The following is a 20344-nucleotide window of genomic DNA, read 5'->3' as shown; positions in this document are numbered from 1 at the left end:
TTAACTGCTGCAGAAGTTCGCAAGCCTTGGTTGGCCATTCGCATCTCCACTTCGGGCTCTGCGTCTCATCTTGATGGTTACCTCCTGGCGGGAGGTACAAAGCCTGCCACACCAGAGTCAGATAACTCTGAAGTCCAATTCTGTAACTTGCTCTGTGACCTTGGACAATGACGTGAGTGCACCGGCCAGGCCCTAGCAGTCGGTAAGGAGCGGACGGGGTTATGTTCAGGTCCCTGAATCCCTAACTAGCGTCCAGGCCACAGGGCTGTCCCCTGCACCGCCCCATCCCCTGCAGGCATCTCCAGATCATACCGCTCTGCAGTAGCTTTATTATTTTTTTTCTTCTGACTCGCTTTTGCCTTTCCAAACAGACAGGCAGCCAAAACCTCTTTACTCTCGGAGCCTCCCGGCCACCAGGGACTTAGCCCCGACTCCTCCTTTCCAGGGGGTCGGTCCCCTTCACAGTCAGAATCCGCCACGTAGTAAGTGCAGCTTCCAACCAATCAAGAAGGGGTTAGCTCAGCCCTTTGAAGGGCATCCACTTCCACCGTCGACAGTCACGTCCTCAGCAGCCCTCCCCCTGGGAGGCGAGGCCAGACACCAGGATGGCCAATCTGCTTCAGAAAAGGTGTTCCGGGAATGCCGAGCTCGCCAATCAGAGAGGAGCACTCGGGACTGGTCATTTCTCATTGGTAACGCCGTCCGGAAAAGAGCCAGGCTTCGAGGAATGGAAACACGATTTGATTGGTAGGTGTGATGTGGCCCATCAAGAATAGCCCGCCCTTCGCAGAGTGGCAAGGCCTGCAGCCAATCATAGAGCACACAGCCGACGTCGCTCCGGGGCGCTGCCAGCGGGCGGCTGTCACTCAGGAGGCGGTTCCCGCTGCCGGGCTGAGACGTGGCCGGAGCGCGGCGGGCTGCTGGGACCGTCTGGACAACTGCTGGTCTCTGGAACGTCTTGCGCTGGTTGGGGCTCGGAGCGGCGCGCGGCGGCACCTCCATGCGCGCTCGCGGGTCGGGCCGCTGATGGCACGCGCCGGCCGCCCGGGGCCGCGGGCGCTGCTGCTGCTGCCGCTGCTGCCGCTGCTGCTGGGATTGACGCGGCCCGGAGCTGCGGGACGCGCGCGCATCCCCGCGCCGGCGCTTGGCTTGGGCGCCGCGGCCGCCCCCACCTCGACGTCTGCGGCGGGGCCCGGGGCGGCCGAGGTGACGGTGGAGGACGCCGAGGCGCTGCCCGCCGCTTCGGGGGAGCAGGATCCGCGGGCGCCGGATCCCGACGCCGCCGAGCTGCGGCCGCGCGGCAGGTGAGGGTGCGCGCCGCTGGCCGCGGGCGGGGAGGCGTCCTTGCAGCCCGGGCGGGCGCGGGCGGGCTGGAAAGAAGCCTCGCTCGCGGGTTGTCCTCGTTTCCGGGCTTTCTTCGTCCTCCAAGCCTCCTTTTCCGTCCCCTTCCTCTTTGCCTTGCGGGAATCACCCGGTGCCTGCGCTGCGGTGACAGCTGTTTTGAGAACAGGCTGCGGAAGGGAAGTCTACGTTTTCCTTCAGACACGGCTCCGCGGTGTCCCCGACGCGGTCTGCGATCAGTATTCCTCTAATTGAGGTCTGCGGAGCACCTGCATCAAAACCACCTGGGATGTGGGTTAAGTGTAGTTTTCTAGGCTCCACCCCGCTGCTGCTGAATGGGGCTTCTGCTGGGCAGGAGCTAGATCTGCTTTTTTAATGAGCGCCGCAGACAGTTCCTGAACGCTCTAAAAGTTTAGGAGCCATGCATGTTAGGTTCTTGAATACTGGCCGCTCCTTGATACCGAAGGCTTTACTGGGTTTGGAGATGTAGTTTTGTGGTTCGAGCGCTTGCCCAGCGTGAGCGAAGTCTTCAGGTCTTGGGAAGACAAGCCGGGGGTGGGGGTAAGGCGCTGCTGTATTAACAGCTAATATAACAGGCAGACAAGCGGGGGGGTGGGGGTAAGGGGCTGCTGTATTAACAGCTAATATACGGAACTTGTAGGATTTCTTAGCCGCCTTAAACATATTGCTTTGAGGTACGTGTTTTAAAGCACTTTTCAAAGACTTAATGCAAACCCAAGACATGATAATGGTAAATAAAATCTTCTGCAGCCGTCCAGTCCTAGCAAACGTGGAAGAATGTGGTGTGCTCTTTAACAAATGGAATGATGGAAGGATAAAAGGAGCATTAGGTACATTAAGCCAGGAGGGCAAGAATTAGGATCACATAGTATCTTAAACTTACAATATAGTAATTACTAGATCATAACAAGTTAGATTTAATTTTCAGTCAAGTATCAGAACCTTGATCTGTATACCTGGAGAGTACAATAAATAGCATAAGTGGTAACTTTCTTTAGGTACCATTTGAATGTTTATATTTGATACTTTAAGTAACATATGTCACAAAATTGTCATAGACTTGCTAATGAATCAGCTCTTCTGAAGAGCTTTTCCTAAAGAAGCTTCTGAAGCAGCTGCTCAGCAAATTATATGGAGTAGGATATTTTGTTTTTCTAGAATACAAGTACTGTCACTGACCAGAGCTGGAGATGCCCTGGGGTTACAGATGCTGAGCAGGCAGCCCCTGCCCTCCTAGGAGGGTGCAGTCCAGCATGAGAGTGAAATAAGGAGACCACTGTTGACAGTACAGAGCAGGAGCAGTGCAGATTAGTGTCATAGGTGTCCCAGGATTTTCGTGGTGTTCATTGGGTGAGGCATGTTGTAGCAGGATGAGTGAGTTCTTGAAAAGTGGGTAAATTTTTTTTTTTTTTTTTTTTTTTTTTTTTTTTTTTTAGAAAAAAGGAAAAAGGAGGATTATTGCTTTCCTAGCAAAGGAGAAACACAGGGGACTCCTGTCCCAGAGGCTGTGGTTCTAAGTGGGTAGAATTCTGATAGACATTGGAGTTGAGAAATCGGCAAGAGACACAAAGGCAGGAAATTACATTTAGAAATGTTTTGTTCCATGTACATCTATGGTGTATGTAAGCTGTGTCACAGAGATTCAGATGTGTGCTGGGCAGGGAGGAGTAGTAGAAGATGAGGCTAGACAAGTAGAAGATGAAGCTAGGTTGGGGTTATTGTGTGTGTATCCGTCCATCCATCTGTCTGACTGTCCCTGTGTCTCCTAATGCTAATAGTACCATCCCCTTGGAGTGCAGCAGAACTCCATAATCAGGTACCCCCTCAGACCCACTGGACCATGTGATTCACACACATTAGTTTGAGAAATGTTATGTAGCATATGTTGACATATGCTTACAGGGTATTTCTCTAGCTATGGTGTGTGTGGAACTGGAGGTAAGGATGCCAAAAGGCACAGGCAGGACAGGCCGAGGGAGACAGGTGGAAATGAGGGTTTGGGCCTGAACAGCGTTCAGGGCAGAGAGCTGAAGTTGTGAAAAAAAGGCAGCACCCATGGAAACCTCAGGAAATTCCCCCTCCTTGGGAAGGCAGAAGTGCGGTTGGCTAGGTTGGAACAACAGATCTAGGACGTGGAGAGGAGAGGCTGGGAGTGAGCACATGGACAATGTAAAGCATACCCAAGTGCAGATTGCAAGAGCTCTTTGATCCCTCCCTTTCTGCCCCACTGCCTCCTGGCCTCACTGATAATAGGCATCTTTTGGGACAAGGGACCTCTGATCTCATTTACAGACTTCAAGGAGGGAGCCTGTATAAACAGGTTAGAAATGAAAAGAGTAGACAAAGAGGTGAAGGGAGTTGGGCAGGATCTAGTTGGCAGGTAGAAGGATCAGTTTTGCTCAAATACAAGACTAAACATAAGAGGAATTTTGCCTGGAAAAGCAAGTGATGTCTGGCACATAGAGTTGGCTGAGAGGAGATGGTCCTGGTTTAGGGGTGTCTGGTGGTGTAAAGTTAAGACAGTGTGGAACAGAATTTGATAGTCAATAGAAGATAAATATGCAAAGTTCATAGAAGTTTTTTCTAAGTGCTCTTCAACTGGAAAAGAAAAACATAGACATGCAAAATTCATAGAAGTTTTTTCTAAATGCTCTTCAACTGGAAAAGAAAAACATAGACTATCAGCTTCATAATAATAGACCAATATCCTGTTTGTTTCAGGGAGGAAGGTTAGAGGAACAGATTTGAATTAACCAACCATTTATTACAAACAGCTGTGAAGAACCACAGTTCTTGCAAAACTCACTGACCGGAGCTGGTGTGGAGGAGGGGAATTGAGATCTTTATTTTTGCATGTTGTGTTTTGATGCTCAAGAAGCAAGATGAGGCTCACCTGCTTAGTGCTTTTTTTCTCTTAAAAGGATTCTTTGCTCTTCACTGGTTTCATTCAGGATGCTTACTCTGCATCTCAAGCATGTGAATGAACTGTTTTTCTTTTTTTCTTTTAAAGTAGCTAAAATGAGCTTATTTTTGTGGTAGCAGTCTTGTGAGTGTTTCCTCTGCTAAACATTATGTTGAAATTTGAATGGTTTGGTGGCTGCAGATGTCTAGAAGAAAGCCTTAACCTTGCCTCACTCTTAAGTTTTGTGGATGTCAGTATTTCTTATGCCACGGTTTTGGACTCCACCTCTGACGTACAGATTGGAGCTTGTTCCTTGTGGTTCCTGCAGAGGGCTGGGCATCTTTACAGGAAGGCATCCTGAAGACACTGGGAAGAGCCCTTTTAGCCTGTCACACCAGCTCGGAAGTCTGTTTTCTTTCTAGTCAGCCTCTAACTGCTTGCAGTCACTCCCTGGCGCTGCCTCAATTTGCGCCTGTAAGCAGAATTTGGGGGATTAAGAGATAACATGAAAAGACTTCGCAAATGTGAGATGATTTATTTCCTTAATTTCTCTTTGTCTTTCCTCTTCATCCTTTTTCACAAGCTGACATGATGTGAAACCACAGGACAGAAATCTAGTCTTCCTCCTGATTTTTAGATTCATGATTTTTTTTTTTTTTTTTTTTTTTTGGTGTGGTACTGGGGATAGGACCCAGAGGTGCTCTACCACTGAGCTTCATCCCCAGCCTTTTTATTTATTTATTTTTTGAGGGGTCCCGAGTGTTGAACTTAAGGGCCCTCAACCACTGAGCCACATCCCCAGCCCTAGTTTATATTTTATTTAGAGACAGGGTCTCACTGAGTTGTTTAGTGCCTTGCTTTTGCTGAAGTTGGCTTTGAACTCTCCAATCCTCCTGCCTCAGCCTCCCAAGCTGCTGGGATTATAAGCATGCGCCACTGCGCCTGGCTCTTTTTATTTTGAGACAGGGTATCACTGAGTTGCCCAGGCTGGCTTGGAACTCGGGATCCTCCTGCCTTGGTCTCCCAGGTTGCTGGGATGGCAAATGTGCACCACCATACCTGGCCATAGTCATGGTTTTGTCTGTTTGTTAACTACCAGGACCATTGACTCCTTAGCATCTCAGAATTCAAGGTTGAAAGGGAGCTCAGTCATCCAGTCCCAACAATGCTCATTCTTCTGACTTGAGACTCTCCAGGTTACCTAAAAATCACATTTAAAGAATTTACACATAACTTTGAAAGCAGTTTATAAGTCAGAATAAACCTACTCTGGACAAGTGATGGACTGTCCTTCCTGTCTGCAGTTGTCCTTAGCTGCCACTCTGGTGTCACATGACAGGAGTGGGGGGCCACTATTCATTTCAACTGGGCTCCCTGTGCTGTGAGGCATCTGCAGAGGGACCCTCTTGATCTTGCTCTGAGTGGTAGTTGCCGTGTGGCTCTTCGGTCTCTGGGAACTCCATCTGCTTCTCTCCTTTTTCTGTAAGAGAGGAGCTCGTATGTGCCTGTTACCAGCATGTTTAAAGCACGCAGAGGAAGGCTTTGGCTCAGGGGTGAGCGCCCACTTCAAGTGGGAGAATCCCTGGATCAGTCCCCAGCTCTAGTAACCACAAGCCCTGGGGAGGACGTGTGAGTCACAGACCTGAGTGAACACAGGAGGCTAAACGTGTTTTTCTAACCATCGTGAATAACCATTTTATGAAAAATGTTCCACGGAGTAAAGCAGAAGTGCTTCCATAATGTTTTGGTCTAACAGGAAGAGACACCTGTCACTCTTACATCACCTGTAACATAAAAAATCAGGTTGTTTCTTCAGGATGCAGCTGACGTGTCGAGGCGGTGGAGAACAGTTGGTGATTTCTCATATTGTACTTGTTTTGATTTGGGGCGCAGCTCGCTTGAGGGATGTTGACATAAAGGAGTTGATCTGAAGGTTCCCTTTGTAGGCAAGGAAAGTAAAGCCCAAGCAGTCTGTTTGTTTTGGAATAAGAATGTGAGAGCTTACGGGGCAGAGGATTCAGGGGAAAAAAAAAAAAAAACACCAGATTCAACCAGATCCCATTTTCACCTCTGTGAAGAGTTGTCCCCCAGGAAAAGAAAGAAAGAAGAGCAGTTGCCAGTGTAGAAATGGCTCAGTCCATGAGACACTGTCCTGTCACCTGCTTCCCTTCTTTCCCATGGGAAATTTCTACAGGAACCTGGCTCCTGATGGCTCCTTTGAAATTGCTTTATGAAGGACTTTAGCACCTGCTTATCAGAACCCAGCTTGACTGTAAGTAGGCAGATGTTCTGAGTGACTAATTCTTTAAAAAAGATTGCGTATTCCTTCTGGTCTTTTCTGCTAAATTGAGTGCACACACAGAGCAGTTACAGGATAAATGACTTCTGGTGAGACCCCTGGCAGGAGGAGCACTGTGTCTGTGGTGGGATTCAGCAGTAGCCACTTAGGCAGACTTAGGGTGGCAGGGCAGTAGGGTTAGTGTCCGGGATCCCCTCTTCTTGCAGACATGGCGCAGGACCCTACCTGGCCTCTGTCTTGTTTGATGTGGGCAACGGGTCTGCCCTCCCGGGTTGCTCAGCAGACACTGTTGCCTCTCACCAGGACGAGACACTGCTCCGTCCTAGAGTGCATAAACATCTCTTCCTTGACAGGGGGATGATTGTGTTTAATGGACTTGTTACAATGGCAACGAGAGTCCTGCAGTAGTGGAGAGTGAAGAGGATAGAGTCCTCCAGTGACAAGGGACGGCCAAGGACAGTGTGGGCCACAGGACCCTGTGAGTAGGGGCCCAGTAGGGAGTGGTATGGTGAGCCTGCGGCAATGCTCCCAGACCCCAGGGGTCTGCTTGGAGATCTATAAGTTCCTCAGTGTTGGAAAATCACCCAATGGAAACTGGACATTTAATAAGGAGGAAGTGAATTTAAAACTCAAGTTTCTTTGCTTTGAGCTAGAATTATATAAAACCTTAGATAATAATTATGTTTATTTCTTTCCAGAAATCCTGAATAATTAGATTGACTCTTAAGTATTTCCTTTAGAGATGGAGTAATTCATGAGAGACAGTATTCATTTGGCAAATGAAATATTTGAAGACACAGGTCAAAACATAAATGAGCAAAGGAACTTTGTTGAAGAGGAAGAACCCCTGGGGTGCTGCAGGAGAGGGGGGCAGGGACAGGTAGATCCCTGGGGTGCTGCAGGAGAGGGGGGCAGGGAGAGGTAGAGCCCCTGAAGGTGCTGCTCATTTGAGAGGTACAGGAAAGGAGGTTGCATGGGCAGAAGAGGCACAAGGGACATTAGGAAGTGCACTGGTGCCAGGCTGGGGCTCCTGGACAGGCGAGGCAGTGTGGCCTCCCTTGGGTAAGCAGCAGGTTATCAAATCTCAGCTGTAGAACATAGCTGAGGGGAAGAGCTGTGGCAGGAAGGTGTTGGAGCCCCTTGGGGTGCTGTGGTCATGGAGCCGCTTTCTAGCTCGGGGTGGTGGCCTGAGGCAAGAAGAGGTTTCAGGGGCTGGGGATGTGGCTCAAGCGGTAGCACGCTCGCCTGGCATGCGTGCGGCCCGGGTTCGATCCTCAGCACCACATACCAACAGAGATGTTGTGTCCGCCAAGAACTAAAAATAAATAAATAAATTAAAAAAAAAAAAAAAAAGAAGAGGTTTCAGAGCAGCTTTGTAAGTGGATCATGAGCACACGGCTGGTGTGTCAGTGTGGGGTAGAGGGCGCAGGCCCAGTGGACATCTTGTTCAGTGCTGGGAGACAGGTGCTCTGCTGTGTAGGGGGAGGAGGTCCTGGTGGAGAAGCAGGTGGAGGAGAAGGTGCTTGGGACTCTGTGGGTTTGGAGAGGAGGCTGTGGGCGTGGACCTGGAGGAAGAGGATGCAGGACAGAAGGTGTTAAAGGACAGAAGGTCAGAAGATGCAGGAAGGTGCAGATAGTCTGCCGAAGGCTGTCCATGGTGAGGCGCTGGCCTGCCACTGCTTCATGGCTTCTGGGCGCACAGATGTGATGAGGGGGTAGGTGTGGCAGAGAGCAGCGTATTGAAGGCCTCTCCTGGGGGGAGCTTGGAGGACCCAGAACAGTATCACTGTGGAACCATCCAAGCAAAGCCTTTGCAAACCAAGCAAGGTGTGAGGAACAGACATTTCAAAGCAGTTACTGGCGGACGTGTTCCAGGCCATAAATGACTTCTTTCTTTTTCAAGGAAATGGCTCTCCAGGCCAGTCAGAGCCTGCACCGCTAGCCTTCTCTTTAAACCCACTGTCCTCCAAACCCTTTTGTGGGATGGGACCTGTGACCTTAATAGTTTTGAATCAACACTGCAGATTGTTGGTAAGGTCCGCAGGTGTGAGTTAGACTGGGACAGGGGACGTAGCCGAGTTTTGCCTGGAGAACGTGGGCAAAGCTGTGGCGTGTGCCCAGGTCTGACTGCAGGCTGTGTCCTCTCCTCCAGTAGTGCCCGGCAGTCCCTTCAATTCTTTTTTTTTTTTTTTTTAAAAGAAAGAGTGAGGGAGAGGGAGAGAGTGGGAGAGAGAGAGAGAATTTTAATATTTATTTTTTAGTATTTGGCGGACACAACATCTTAGTTTGTATGTGGTGCTGAGGATCGAACCCGGGCCGCACGCATGCCAGGTGAGCGCACTGCCGCTTGAGCCACATCCCCAGCCCCCCCTTCAATTCTTGAATGAGTGAGCGCTTTTCATCTTCTTTATAAGGTGATCATGGGGAGATGAATGGCCTGGGTTCTCCCTGCTTTTCATCTTTACATTTGTTCTGATGCCATATCTTATTACTGATCTTTCACCCTGCATTCAACCTAAGTACTTTTTTTTTTTTTTTGGTACTAGGGATTGAACTCAACCACTGAGCCACATCCCCAGCACTATTTTGTATTTTTTTATTTAGAGACAGGGTCTGCCTCAGTTGCTTAATGCCTTGCCGTTGCTGAGGCTGGCTTTGAACTTGTTATCCTCCTGCCTCAGCCTCCCAAGCTGCAGGGATTATAGGCATGTGCCACTGTGCCTGGCCTCTAAGTATTTTTTTATTTTAAAGCAATGTCTATTTAATGCTTTTCTCAGTCTATGCCGGTGAGCATCCCCCTTTTGGATGGTGGTTAGGTGGTCTCAATAGTGGCCGGTCTGTACTGTCCTGTGCTGCTGCATCAGCTGCAGTTAAAGGGAATCCCCCTCAGGGCACCTGCAGTACGAAGGAGCTAGCTTATAATGCACTCAGGCTCGGGCCGTGAGAGAGGGTGAAGGGGGCGTGTGTGTGTGTGTGTGTGTGTGTTGGTGGAACCTGACAGCTAGCTAGGGGGTTGCTATTACTCACATGAAGAGGGGTTGAAATAATGAAAGGTGCCCATGCAAATCCAGGAACTAATAGCAGTTAGGTCAGTGATACACTCAGTTGTTCCTGCCTGTGTTTGTATTTTGAAATATTGCTCAAGTTTGCAATATTGTTATTCTCATATCATTTAAACATACTAGTTTATTAAAATACCTCATCTACTTTAAAAAGCAGAATGGATTGGCCAAAAAGCACAACATTTGACTCAGTTCAGTATACCCTGTGATAGTTTTTCAGTGAAAGAATAGTTAACACATTAAACCAAGTTTTTGTTAAAATGTGTTTTTATATACATATGACATGTGTCTGGGCAAATTTTATTGTTTAGTTTCTTTGTTCTGAAGGTGAAGGTAGAGTTAGCAACACTCAAAGACCAGTGCGGGCTGTGTAAGTGGAGTACCCCAGGTGGTCCGTCCACATGTGGGTTCTCAATCTTAACACAGTCGCATTCAAGTGCCAGCACCCTCCGTAGGTTTTCACGGGTTGCTGCTGCCTGCACATCAGTTCTGTTTCAGTTGAAGATTTTTGTTACTGTTGTTGGGCCATTTATTGGCAGTTAGAGATCTTGAACAGAAAACTGGACGTGTCCAAAGTGGGACTGGGAAAGAGCCAGCTGGGCTATCACCCTGTGGTCTATCGCTTGATCAGATTCTGTCCTCGAGTATGGACCTTCCTGGAAGCCTCCTCCAGCTGCTGCTGGGTTGCTGGTGGGAGGGAAGCTGGCTCTCTCCTGCCTGTCATCTGGAAGTATAAGATTTGTAGCTGGGCAAAGCCTTTATTTTTGCAAACTAGACCAAGAGTTACCATTAGGAAATTTCAAAATGAGAATGAGTGTATAGTTTGGAAATGAATAATTTCGTGGCTTCATTTGGTAGACTGTGCTTTGAAAGATCTCAGGTGGGTTTACACTCCAGATCTGTCTGTCTGTGCTCCTGGTCAGTGGAAGGGAGGGGGTGGTCTCTGTGGTCCCACCAGCAGCAGGGCCATGTGCTTGGGATTTGCATGTTCTTTAGAGCAGACATGTGCCAGCAGGTCTAGAATCCCTGCAGCACTGTCCTGTGACTCAACAGAGGTTGATGGAGGGCCTGCCCTGGACGGGGTGTGTTCCGGGCAGAACCACAGTGATGCGAAGGCCTGAGGGAAAACTATGCCTGCTGTGGTGGAGGAACTCTGGGAGTCTCCCTGCAGAAGCTTGTTGGGCACTTGGAGGGGCAGGTGGTTAGACAGGCATGTCCAGAGCCCAGGGAGAGGCCTGGAGCCAGAGAGAGAGCCAGGTGCTGCCAGCGTACAAGATGTTTAATACCACGGACTGGATCAGAGCACCAAAAAATATACACATAGGTAGAGAGTGTTTTATGAGAAAAAAGATGAAAAGGAACTCCAAAATGAAACCAAGAAAGAATAGCATAGAATTGAGTGTTAAAAAAAAAAAAAATTAGGAGCTGGAAGCCACCAAGGAGTGTGCTTCGTGGAGGGGTGGGGAGCTGGTCCACCTTGCTGGACGGTGAGCTGAGACCCGAGCCTGGCCCCAGGTGCTGTCTACAGGACTCCTGGGGATTACTCCAGGAACTGCTGGACAGGGCGGTCAGGCAGAGATCTGGTTCAAAACGGAGGGAGGATGTGGAGACAGTATGGAATGCTCTTCCAAGAGTTTTGATGCAAAGAGCAAGAAATGGGGTGGGAGCCAGAGCAGAAGAGAGTTTTGTTTGTTCTGGTTTCTTTTTTTTTTTTTTTTAGGGGGGAGTACCAGGGATTTAACTCAGGGGCACTCAAGCACTGAGCCACATCCCCAGCCCTATTTTATATTTTATTTAGAGACAGGGTCTCATTGAACTGCTAAGTACCTCCCGTTGCTGAGGCTGGCTTTGAATTAGCAATCCTCCTGCCTCAGCCTCCTGAGCTGCTGGGATCACAGGTTTGGCCACCTCACAGGTCTCTGGTTTCATTTTTCAGCAAGAGGAAGTATTGGCAGGTTTGATGCTGGAGGTGTCCTCGCTTTTGCAGGAGGGCCAGTGCTATGGTGAAGTGGGGGGCTGATGGAGTGGACCCTGCAGCTCACCTGCACGCGGGAGGGAAGCTGGAGTCCAGTCTGGTACTGGTGAACAGGTCCCGTGGAGGGAGGCGTGCTCCGGGTGCTGCCTTTCCTTCCTTGGGCAGACTGGCGAGCTCAGAGGAGCTGGGGGCTGAAGTCTGGGGAAGGGAGGTCGCCTTAAGCTCCTTCCTGGGGTGGTGAGGGACGTGGAAAGGATGTCGGGTTGTACAGTGTCACCAGCCCTTTTCCAGAGTGGTGGTCGTGAGTGAAGGTGAGCCGTCAGCACGCCAGCTTTTCCACCTGCCACAGGTCTGTGCGGTGCAGGGCAAGCTGAGGGAGCTGGCCGCAGCTGGGTCTGGGAGAGGCAGTAAGGGCCGTGTGCAGGGGCTGCTCCAGGGGAACGGCACGATGGGGTGAGGGCCATAGACCAGTGGCAGGTGGGGCCAGGGGCAGGGAGTGAGCTGGACAGAGGCGTTGGTACTGGGCGGATGCTTGAGATCTCAGAGGGCAGGGAGGTTGATGCTGGTAATGCCCTGGTCCAGGTCTGACCACCGTAGTGGCTGAGAGAGGTGGATGGAGGGGTGAGAACCCACAGAGGCAGGTGAGGCCATGCCGGAACCCGGCAGCTGACAGACATCCTACAGGAGTCAGCTGGTGACCCAGAGCCCTGCAGGAGTCATTTGGTGACTCTGGGGCCCTGCAGGAGCAGGCTGGTGACCCCTGGGGCCCTGCAGGAGTCTGCTGGTGACCCCTAGGCCCCTACATGAACTGGCTGGTGCCCCGGGGCCCTGCAGGAGTCGGCTGGTGATGTTGGGCCCTTCTGTGACTCCTGGGAGAGGTGATGCTGGAACAGTCTGAGCCCAAGGGCTCCAGAGGAGAGAGGGGGACCACAACATGGAGGCAGAGCAGCACAACCACCTACCCATCGGGACTCAGGGTCAGGGGCCGTGGAGAACAGCATGCTCTGCTCCTCTAGGGTAGCGGTGTCCTTAGGGAACGCCTGGTTTCTATGTGAGCAAGATGAGCGAACATTTGGGAGGATAGTTCAGGGGAAGCGCTTTGGGGAGGTGGAGGAGGTGGGAGGAGAGGACAGCAGGAGGTAGTGAGTTCCCCATGGGACTTGGTGTAGAAGGACGGTGACCTAGGCATCGGGGCTTTTCATGCCTGATATAAACAGCTGAAGGGAGTGTAGTGTCAATGGTGGTGGCAGGATAGGGAAGCGGGAGGTGGGCTCCCCTCTTTCCTCTCCCTAATGGGGCCCTGGGGGGGCCAGGGTTCCTTCAGGTGCAGGGAGTAAGTGCACAGCCTCTTGGACAGTTTTCTGATTTTGTCCTCTTCATTTGAATCCACAGGTCATTAGTGATCATCAGTACTCTAGATGGACGGATTGCCGCTTTGGATGCCGAGAATCATGGTAAAAAGCAGTGGGATTTGGACGTGGGATCCGGCTCCCTGGTCTCATCCAGCCTGAGTAAGCCTGAGGTAGGACACTTCCTTTAAATGTCAACTAGAAGCCTTGGTGGTGAGGAGAAGTTGCAGACATCTTTGCCTATAAAGCTTGGGCTCTGGGCCCAGCTGCCTGGGTCTGAGGCTAGTCTGGGGCTTGCGGTACCCTGGGGGCAGTCACTTAGTTTTCCTTTCTTCAGTTCCCCTCTTGCGAGGGAGGGTGAATCATAGCACCTGGTTCTGAGGGTGATTTGGGCCTTGAGCGAGTAGGTCCCAGGGTGCCTGAGGAACACTACCTGCCCATCAGTGTCGCACGCCATCTGAGTGACTGTGCAGCCCGACTTCTTGGCTATAGAGCCCTAGGAATAATAAGGCAAATATGTAAAAAGCTCGGATTTGATAAGTTAGAAATCCACGCTGCAAAATACCATAATTACTATTCTATACATCTTCCCTTAAGCATATGTCCTGATTGTGAACATAATTCATATGGAATTTTCTTGAAATTCAGGACAAAGTTGATTTCTTGCAGAAAGTTTGTACTTAATAGTTCTGAGCTCCACAGTGGTGCAAGATGGAGCACAGATCCAAAGACACCTTGCCCCACAGCTGCTCTGGCACAAGCTCTGACACTCGGTCGAGTGGCCAAGCCCCCCAGCTAGGTGTCCTTGTCAGTGCTGGGGACACTGCCTGCCTTGATGGAGAGGCAAGGGGAGTGTTCTTTGTGGAGGGTGAACTCATTTTTCTAGGAACTGCGTCCCCACTGTCTAAGTCACTTAAGGTAAACCCAGCCTTTGGGTTGTGACTGCTACATGGCGGCACTTGCCTGTTTCAAAGTGTCCTCCATCCTCAGCCACTGGAGGCTGCAGGACAGCGCCCACCAGCAGTGAGCTTGGGAGAGGCCAAGAGGAGCCTGAACCTGACCTGAGTGGTGCTCATGGAACTTTCTGATGGAGGCTGTCACCAGTCAGCCCTCTGTCACAACAGGCCTCCCTCCACTCCCAGAAAACCATCCAGACTCTCCTCTGCTGCCCGGGGCTGGGCAGGAACTCAGGACAGCAGCACTGTCACATTTCCACGCTGGCTGTGTGCTGAGCCCAGGCCTCAAAGTGCCTGCTGCTTGCCAGACAGCGCACTGAGGTGTCTTCTGAGAGCAGCGAGCTTCCTTGGTTTTGTGGATCACAGTGCACATAGGAGTGTGGTTATGAATCACTTAAACTGTTAGTTGATATTCAGACTTTTTTGAATGGTATTCAAACAAGGTGCTGCTCCAGCCGAACTTTTCTCTTCTTGCATTCTGCTGGGACTGTGCTTGAGTATGCGTGTTCTGCTTTGTTTTTAAACTAGACATAAAGGATGGTCAGCAGAAGGAGAAGATTGTAAGCTGCTTACAGCTGAGGTGATGTTAGTGTGTTGCGGTTGTGCAAAGCATGTGTGCCTGCAGATTGAGAAACATGAACACAGATAAGCTGCATGGTCTGGCAAAGCAGGATGTGAGTGTTGTGATAACTCAAGTGCTGCTGAGTGTGAATCATAAGCAGCCAGTTGTGTCCAAAGGCTTTCTTACAAACGGCAAATGAGCCAGCCGTGTTTGAACTACATCCAACTCCCCAGCCATCCCTAAAGCTTACCGATTTCTGCAGTTTATCGTGGTTCTCCTGTTGTCAGCGTCCTCAGTCCCTCCCATCCCCAGCCACCACTCCATGGGTAGAGTGCTCTGAGGACTGAGGTGTGCCTTACGAGTTGTGCTGGCACCTTGACAGTGCTGAGTGAAACGCTCAACAGCCACTCTTCACACCAGAATCCTGAGAGCACTTTGCATTATCCAGGTTTAAATTTTCTATGTTATAGGAAAAATAAAATAGAAACCCTGGAGGCGTTGACCACCTGTGAGAGCCCAGTGGGTCTGCTGGACTTTGTGTGGTCCTGGGAGTGTTTCTCCAGGGCACGTGTCCCGTTTGCAGACCTGCTGGCGGCTCTGGCCTCCTGCCCTGTGTGTGGGTCCCCACACTGCAGTTCCCTCGAAGTCTTTAGGTTGGGTGTTGCTCCCATTTTGTAAAAACAGAAAGCTGAGGCTCCAAGATTATCTGCTCGAAGCCACAGGCCTACGGTGCTGTCAGGAATGGCCTTGGACTCACCAGGCTGCATAGTACTGGCCTGTTCTGCAGCCCGTCAGGAGCCTGTTCTGCAGCCCCGTCAGGAGCTCAGGCCGCGCAGCCCAGCGAGGCCCATGCTCTGCCTTCTGGACCCTTTTACACTCTTAAAATTTATCAAGGGCTCCCAAGAGCGTTTTTCTCCACGGATTATATCTATCTCTGTTTACAAGATTAAAAATTAAAACGAATCTCCAGAAGGTTTACTAAATTGTTAAATAAATAACAAACCTGTTGCATGATAACATAAATAACATTTTTATTAAGAATAACTATTTTCTAGTACAAAAACAATTTAATGAGAAAAATGGGATTGTTTTAAATTTTTGTAAATCTCTTTAATTTCTGGTGTAACAGAAGCCCAGACTTTTATATCTGCCTCTGTTAGTTATGTTGCATTGTTGTTCTGCGGGAATTACGTGCAGGGGAAACTCAGCCCTATGTGTGTGACGTGGCTGGAGAAGAGAGAAGCATTCCAGTAGTCTGTCAAATAGGAGTACAGGTTTTTTTCAGACACTATCCTGCAACTAGTGGGAGCTTCTTTAAGGGTTAGTTCTACTGTGAATCTGAAACCATGGCAGTGAACATTTCATGCTCTGTTACATTAACATCCTTCATCTGTCTTGACTTTTACTCATGCATGATTTTCTAACATTTAGAAAATACATATTCACTGAATTACATTAGATCTTACAAATGTTGACTCTGTTTCCCTACAGGACATCCAAAAAAAACTCAGTATTATTATTACTGCTGATTTCATCAGAAAAATATTATAATATTATTATTATTATTATTATTGCCATAGTGCTGGGGATTGAGCCCAGGCCTCTTGCATGCTAAACAAGCGTTTGTCGCTGTGCTGCGCACCCAGCCTCCGAGAAGCCTGGAGGACTGGAAGCTCTCAGCTGGACACCGGCAGATACACACTTTCCAGTCCTCAAGTTTTCACTTAAAATCTTGAAAATTCTTTAAACTGAGAGTCTACTTAATTCATTTCTGAGAAAGTGTCTGCCATATATATATACCCCTCGCATAACCACAGTTACCTCAGTTGCCTGTTGAGTACAAGTGGAGCTCCTGTCCAGCCCTTGCCCTGCCCTGTCCAGCCCCTGCCCAGAGCCTGTGAGCCCTTGCCCCAGCCCCTGCCCTGCCCTGTTCAGCCCCAGCCCAGTCCCTGTGAGCCCTTGCCCCAGCCCCTGCCCAGCTCCAGCCCCAGCCCTGCCCTGCCCTGCCCAGCACAGCCCCAGTATTGCCCAACCCAGCCCCAATACTGTCCAGCACAGCCCCAGCCTCTGGCCCAGCCCAGTCCCAGCCCAGTCCCTGTGAGCCCTTGCCCCAGCCAACCCCAGCCCTACCCTGTTCCAGCCCCAGCCCAGCCCAGCCCTGCCCAGCCCTGCCCAGCACAGCCCCAGCCCTGACCTAGCCCCAGCCCTGACCCAGCCTCAGCCCAGTCCCAGTCCCAGTCTCAGTCCCAGCCCTGACCCAGCCTCAGCCCAGTCCCAGTCCCAGCCCAGCACAGCCCTGCCCAGCCCTGCCCAGCCCTGCCCAACCCTGCCCAGTGCAGCCCCAGCCCTGACCCAGTCTGTGCTCAGGCACCAGCAGGGACAGCCAGCACTGCCTTACCGTCAGTGTAGACAGCCACAGCATAAGGAACAGGGGCATCTCATGAAGCTGTGTGCCCCTCGAGGAGGACCACACTTTGAGAATTGCTGATCCAGCATGTGATGGAAACGCCTTGAGAACATCTGTGGGATTGTACGTACCAGCAGGAGAGGACAGTGTGTCATGAGCGTGAGCTGTCTGCTGTTCAGTGATATGCGTTCTGCACCACAGCCAGAAGTCACGCACACAAGCTGGGACAAGACCACGAAGCAGGATCAAAGTCTGCCACCGGAAGTGCCCTGAGCTAGGAGGGATCTGCCACCTGAAGTGCCCTGAGCTGGGAGCATGGAGAAAGAACACATCTCTAAACACTTCGAGAGCCGTAGTTTACGAAGGGTGCTGACCTCCCTGAGGGTGGGTTCTCCTGACTGTACCCTGTGGTTTGGAGGGAAAGGATCATGCAGGGAGGAGGCTCGTTGCAGCTGTGGGAAGAAGGACCTGCATGTGTGTGGGAGACACAGCAGGTGCCTCCCAGGTGACCACAGAGACCTCAGACGCCTGTATTCACAGGTCAGCTTCTTGTTGCTTTCAGCAGGAGAGGTGCTCCTTATCAGTCTAGAGAGAAGCTGAACGGTGAGGAGTCTGGTCTCGAGTCTGGTCTGCTGGGTAATGCTTACGTGGTTTTTGATTGAGGACTTGATTATGGATCACTTGTATGTCTGCTGGAAAAGTTAAAGGCTGCACGGGAGCTCTCTACTCTGTGTGCCTTCTCTGATTTGGAAGCTTCTGTCCTAGTCTGGATTCCTCCACCGAAGGCTCTGTGAGCTGTGGGACAGCTTCAGTTTTCTCCTCCCTAAAGCAACGGGTTGGACTAACTCTCCAGAGGCTGCTCTGACTTCAGGACTCAGTAGAGCCAAGAACAGGAAACACCGAAATACATGTCCCAGGGGAATTGTGCACTTAGTCATTTCATACATTTCAGGAATTTTAAAATAAATGAATGAAGCATGACCTTAGGGTGTGTGTCCTTGGCCCTGGCTTGCTGACTCCATCCTTCACTTTGTCTGACCCAGAAGGCGTATGAAAGTTGCATTCTGCTGCTTTAGTGGTGTTTTAGTCATGTCTGTGAAAGTCCCTGGGGAGGGGAGTGACAGTTCTGTTAAGAGCAGGTGTTTTACCTTATGTTAGGAAGGGGGTTGCCTGGGGGCACAGCTCTGGATGGCCGCTCTCTGCTGTTGACTGGGTGTCTACAGACTTCCTCAGGGGATTATCGGTACAGGAGGAGCTCTCACAGGCACATGTGTCAGGGTGGATGACGGCCCCGCGGTTCATCCTTGCAGGCTGACAGATGTGCCCTGGCTACTAAGCCTGGTCTCTTCTGACGTTAATAGCAGCTCAGCATTTTGTGTTTAGTTTTCAGAAGACCTGCTAAGGTGAAATGCTTTATGTTGCACATGCACATGTGCAAAACCACAGTTTTGGGGCATCCTTGGCTGTGGATTCTCCGATTGTCTTAGAATTTTGTTTTACACAGTATTAGCCTAACAGTCTTCCTTTGGGAGGTCTCTGGGTGTCCTTTAGATCACACTTTAAATCTGAACTGTCTACTTCCTTATGTCTTGCAACATGCATATAAATACAAAGACCTTCTTTCCTCTGTTTAGAATGCTTTGTAAAGAATATTGTAATTGCATCTGTGTATATAACTCATACTAAACAAAGACCTTTAGCATCTCATCATTTAGAGACACCACCTTTGTTCCTGTTTTTTATGCCCCTCTTTCCTCCCTAAAAGAACAAACAGCTCTACTGTGAGCCTATACTTAGTTTGGGGCTTTGTTTTATTTTGGGCATGCTTCTCTCTGGGGCCTTGCCTTTCTGTTTCAGGCAGGTGCGGAGAAAGGCAGGCGAGCTTGAGGGTGGTGCCATTCTCTCTCCCACCCTGCTGTACCTCCCAGGCCTTAGAGCAGGGTGGCTCTGAAGGGGGCACCTTTGTGGTTGCTGACTCCCAGTAGGGGTCCGTTGGCAGACCCTTGGGCTGCTTTACTGAAAGGCCCTGCGGTCACTTTTAAAGATTCTGTATCTCCTGCTGAAGTTGTCCAAGTCATTCTGCGTTTCTCCATTTGCGTATTAACAGTGCATTTTGTGTCTGGCTGTGTTGTCTGAGATGGTGGTTTATTTGAAGAATGTCAATTATGTAGCAAGCTGATATTTAAATAATTGCTTGGGTTAATTGCTTTTCTTTTAATTATAGACATGAAACAGTGCTTTGATTTAATTTTGTTTTATGAATCCCTTAGCAGGGCTGAGAGCAGTGCTGTGACCTAAACCAACTTATTCCAGCATGCACGTTACCAGATGAGAAATTGATTTGACCCCCCTGTTTTGGATCACAGTCTTGTTGCTCGTCCTTTATCTGACTTCACAAATGCGTGTTCATCCAGGCGAAGGCAGAGACCACTGTTAAAATCCGTGTACTCTCGCTGTAGGTGTGCGAGGTTTGCTTGAAAAGCCAGCTTGGGAGTCTCCTTTGAGATCTTCTGTGGGTTGACTAAGACAAGGAAAGAGAATTTAACCCTTCTCACCTCCTTGCTTGCTGATTGTTCTCGATTATTGATTCACAGCCTTTGAAGATAACAAGGGCTACATCATTCTGGGCTTTTCCTTCTGTGGTTGCAGTTAGCTGTCTCTTGAGGTGTGTTCTGGGGACCAGCTGTGCAATCTCTGGGCCCCTGCTCTCAGGCACTCCTCCTAGTGGTCATCCCTGATGCTCCTTCCCTGGGTCTGGGGTATGGCTCCCAGGGACCCTGACTTTCAGCAGTCTTCCTGGTATTTTCCCTGTCAGAGTAATTCTCCTGTTTCCAGGGAAACAGAAACAGTGTCTCCACAGTGCAACAGTTTTGGGGCATCAGCCGTCTTGCTGTCTGTGTGTGTAGCTGGCTCATTGAGTTTAAGAATTACTGAGTTATGTCTGATACAGTGGATCATTTTGAAGAACTGAAATATGCAGAAATGCACCTGTACCTTCTATTTGGTGTTCGTTTTCTTTAGTGATCGATGAAGTCCTTCACCATCTGTCAGAGCTTCTGTGCTAATATCAAAGAGGAGTTTTAGGGCTGATAAGAGATTTCTGATAAATCAGAAACTGGTATCCATTTGATACGTCTGATTCTACTTGGATTAATCTTTGTTGGTTTTTGAGGTTTTTTTTTTTTTTTTTTTTTTTTTTTTTTCTGTTTTTGAGACAGGGTCTTGCTGTGTTGCCCAGGCTGTCCTCAATTTCGCCACCCACTGGCATCTGCCTCCCAAGATGGGGCTTTGTTTTTATGTTGTGAATCCACAGTTAGGAAAGGGCTGACTGACCTGATGAAGCTTTCTGCCTCTTCTGCCTTAAATTTGCCTTTGGAGCAGCTCTTTTTTTTTTATCATATATTTTTTATTTAGACAAACCGCTATTCAGAATTTTTTTAATACTTATTTTTTTTTTAGTTGTACACAAT

The 20344-nt window shown here is 49.7% G+C and overlaps 1 protein-coding gene across 1 annotated transcript in view; it reads left to right on the top strand.

Annotated features, from left to right (window-relative positions):
- Window positions 1-889: 889 nt before the first annotated feature.
- The window catches only part of Eif2ak3 (eukaryotic translation initiation factor 2 alpha kinase 3), a 54504-nt gene continuing 35049 nt past the window's right edge, over window positions 890-20344 (top strand). The window contains exons 1-2 of the mRNA XM_026409491.2: window positions 890-1304; window positions 12993-13122. Coding sequence (XP_026265276.1) covers window positions 1027-1304; window positions 12993-13122 — 408 coding nt within the window. The 5' untranslated portion in view covers window positions 890-1026. The remainder of the gene's footprint in view (window positions 1305-12992; window positions 13123-20344) is intronic.

The sequence above is a fragment of the Urocitellus parryii genome, chromosome 12, assembly GCF_045843805.1.
Source record: "Urocitellus parryii isolate mUroPar1 chromosome 12, mUroPar1.hap1, whole genome shotgun sequence".
NCBI classification, from domain to species: Eukaryota; Metazoa; Chordata; class Mammalia; order Rodentia; family Sciuridae; genus Urocitellus; species Urocitellus parryii.
This window is presented reverse-complemented; position numbering and strand designations above follow the sequence as displayed.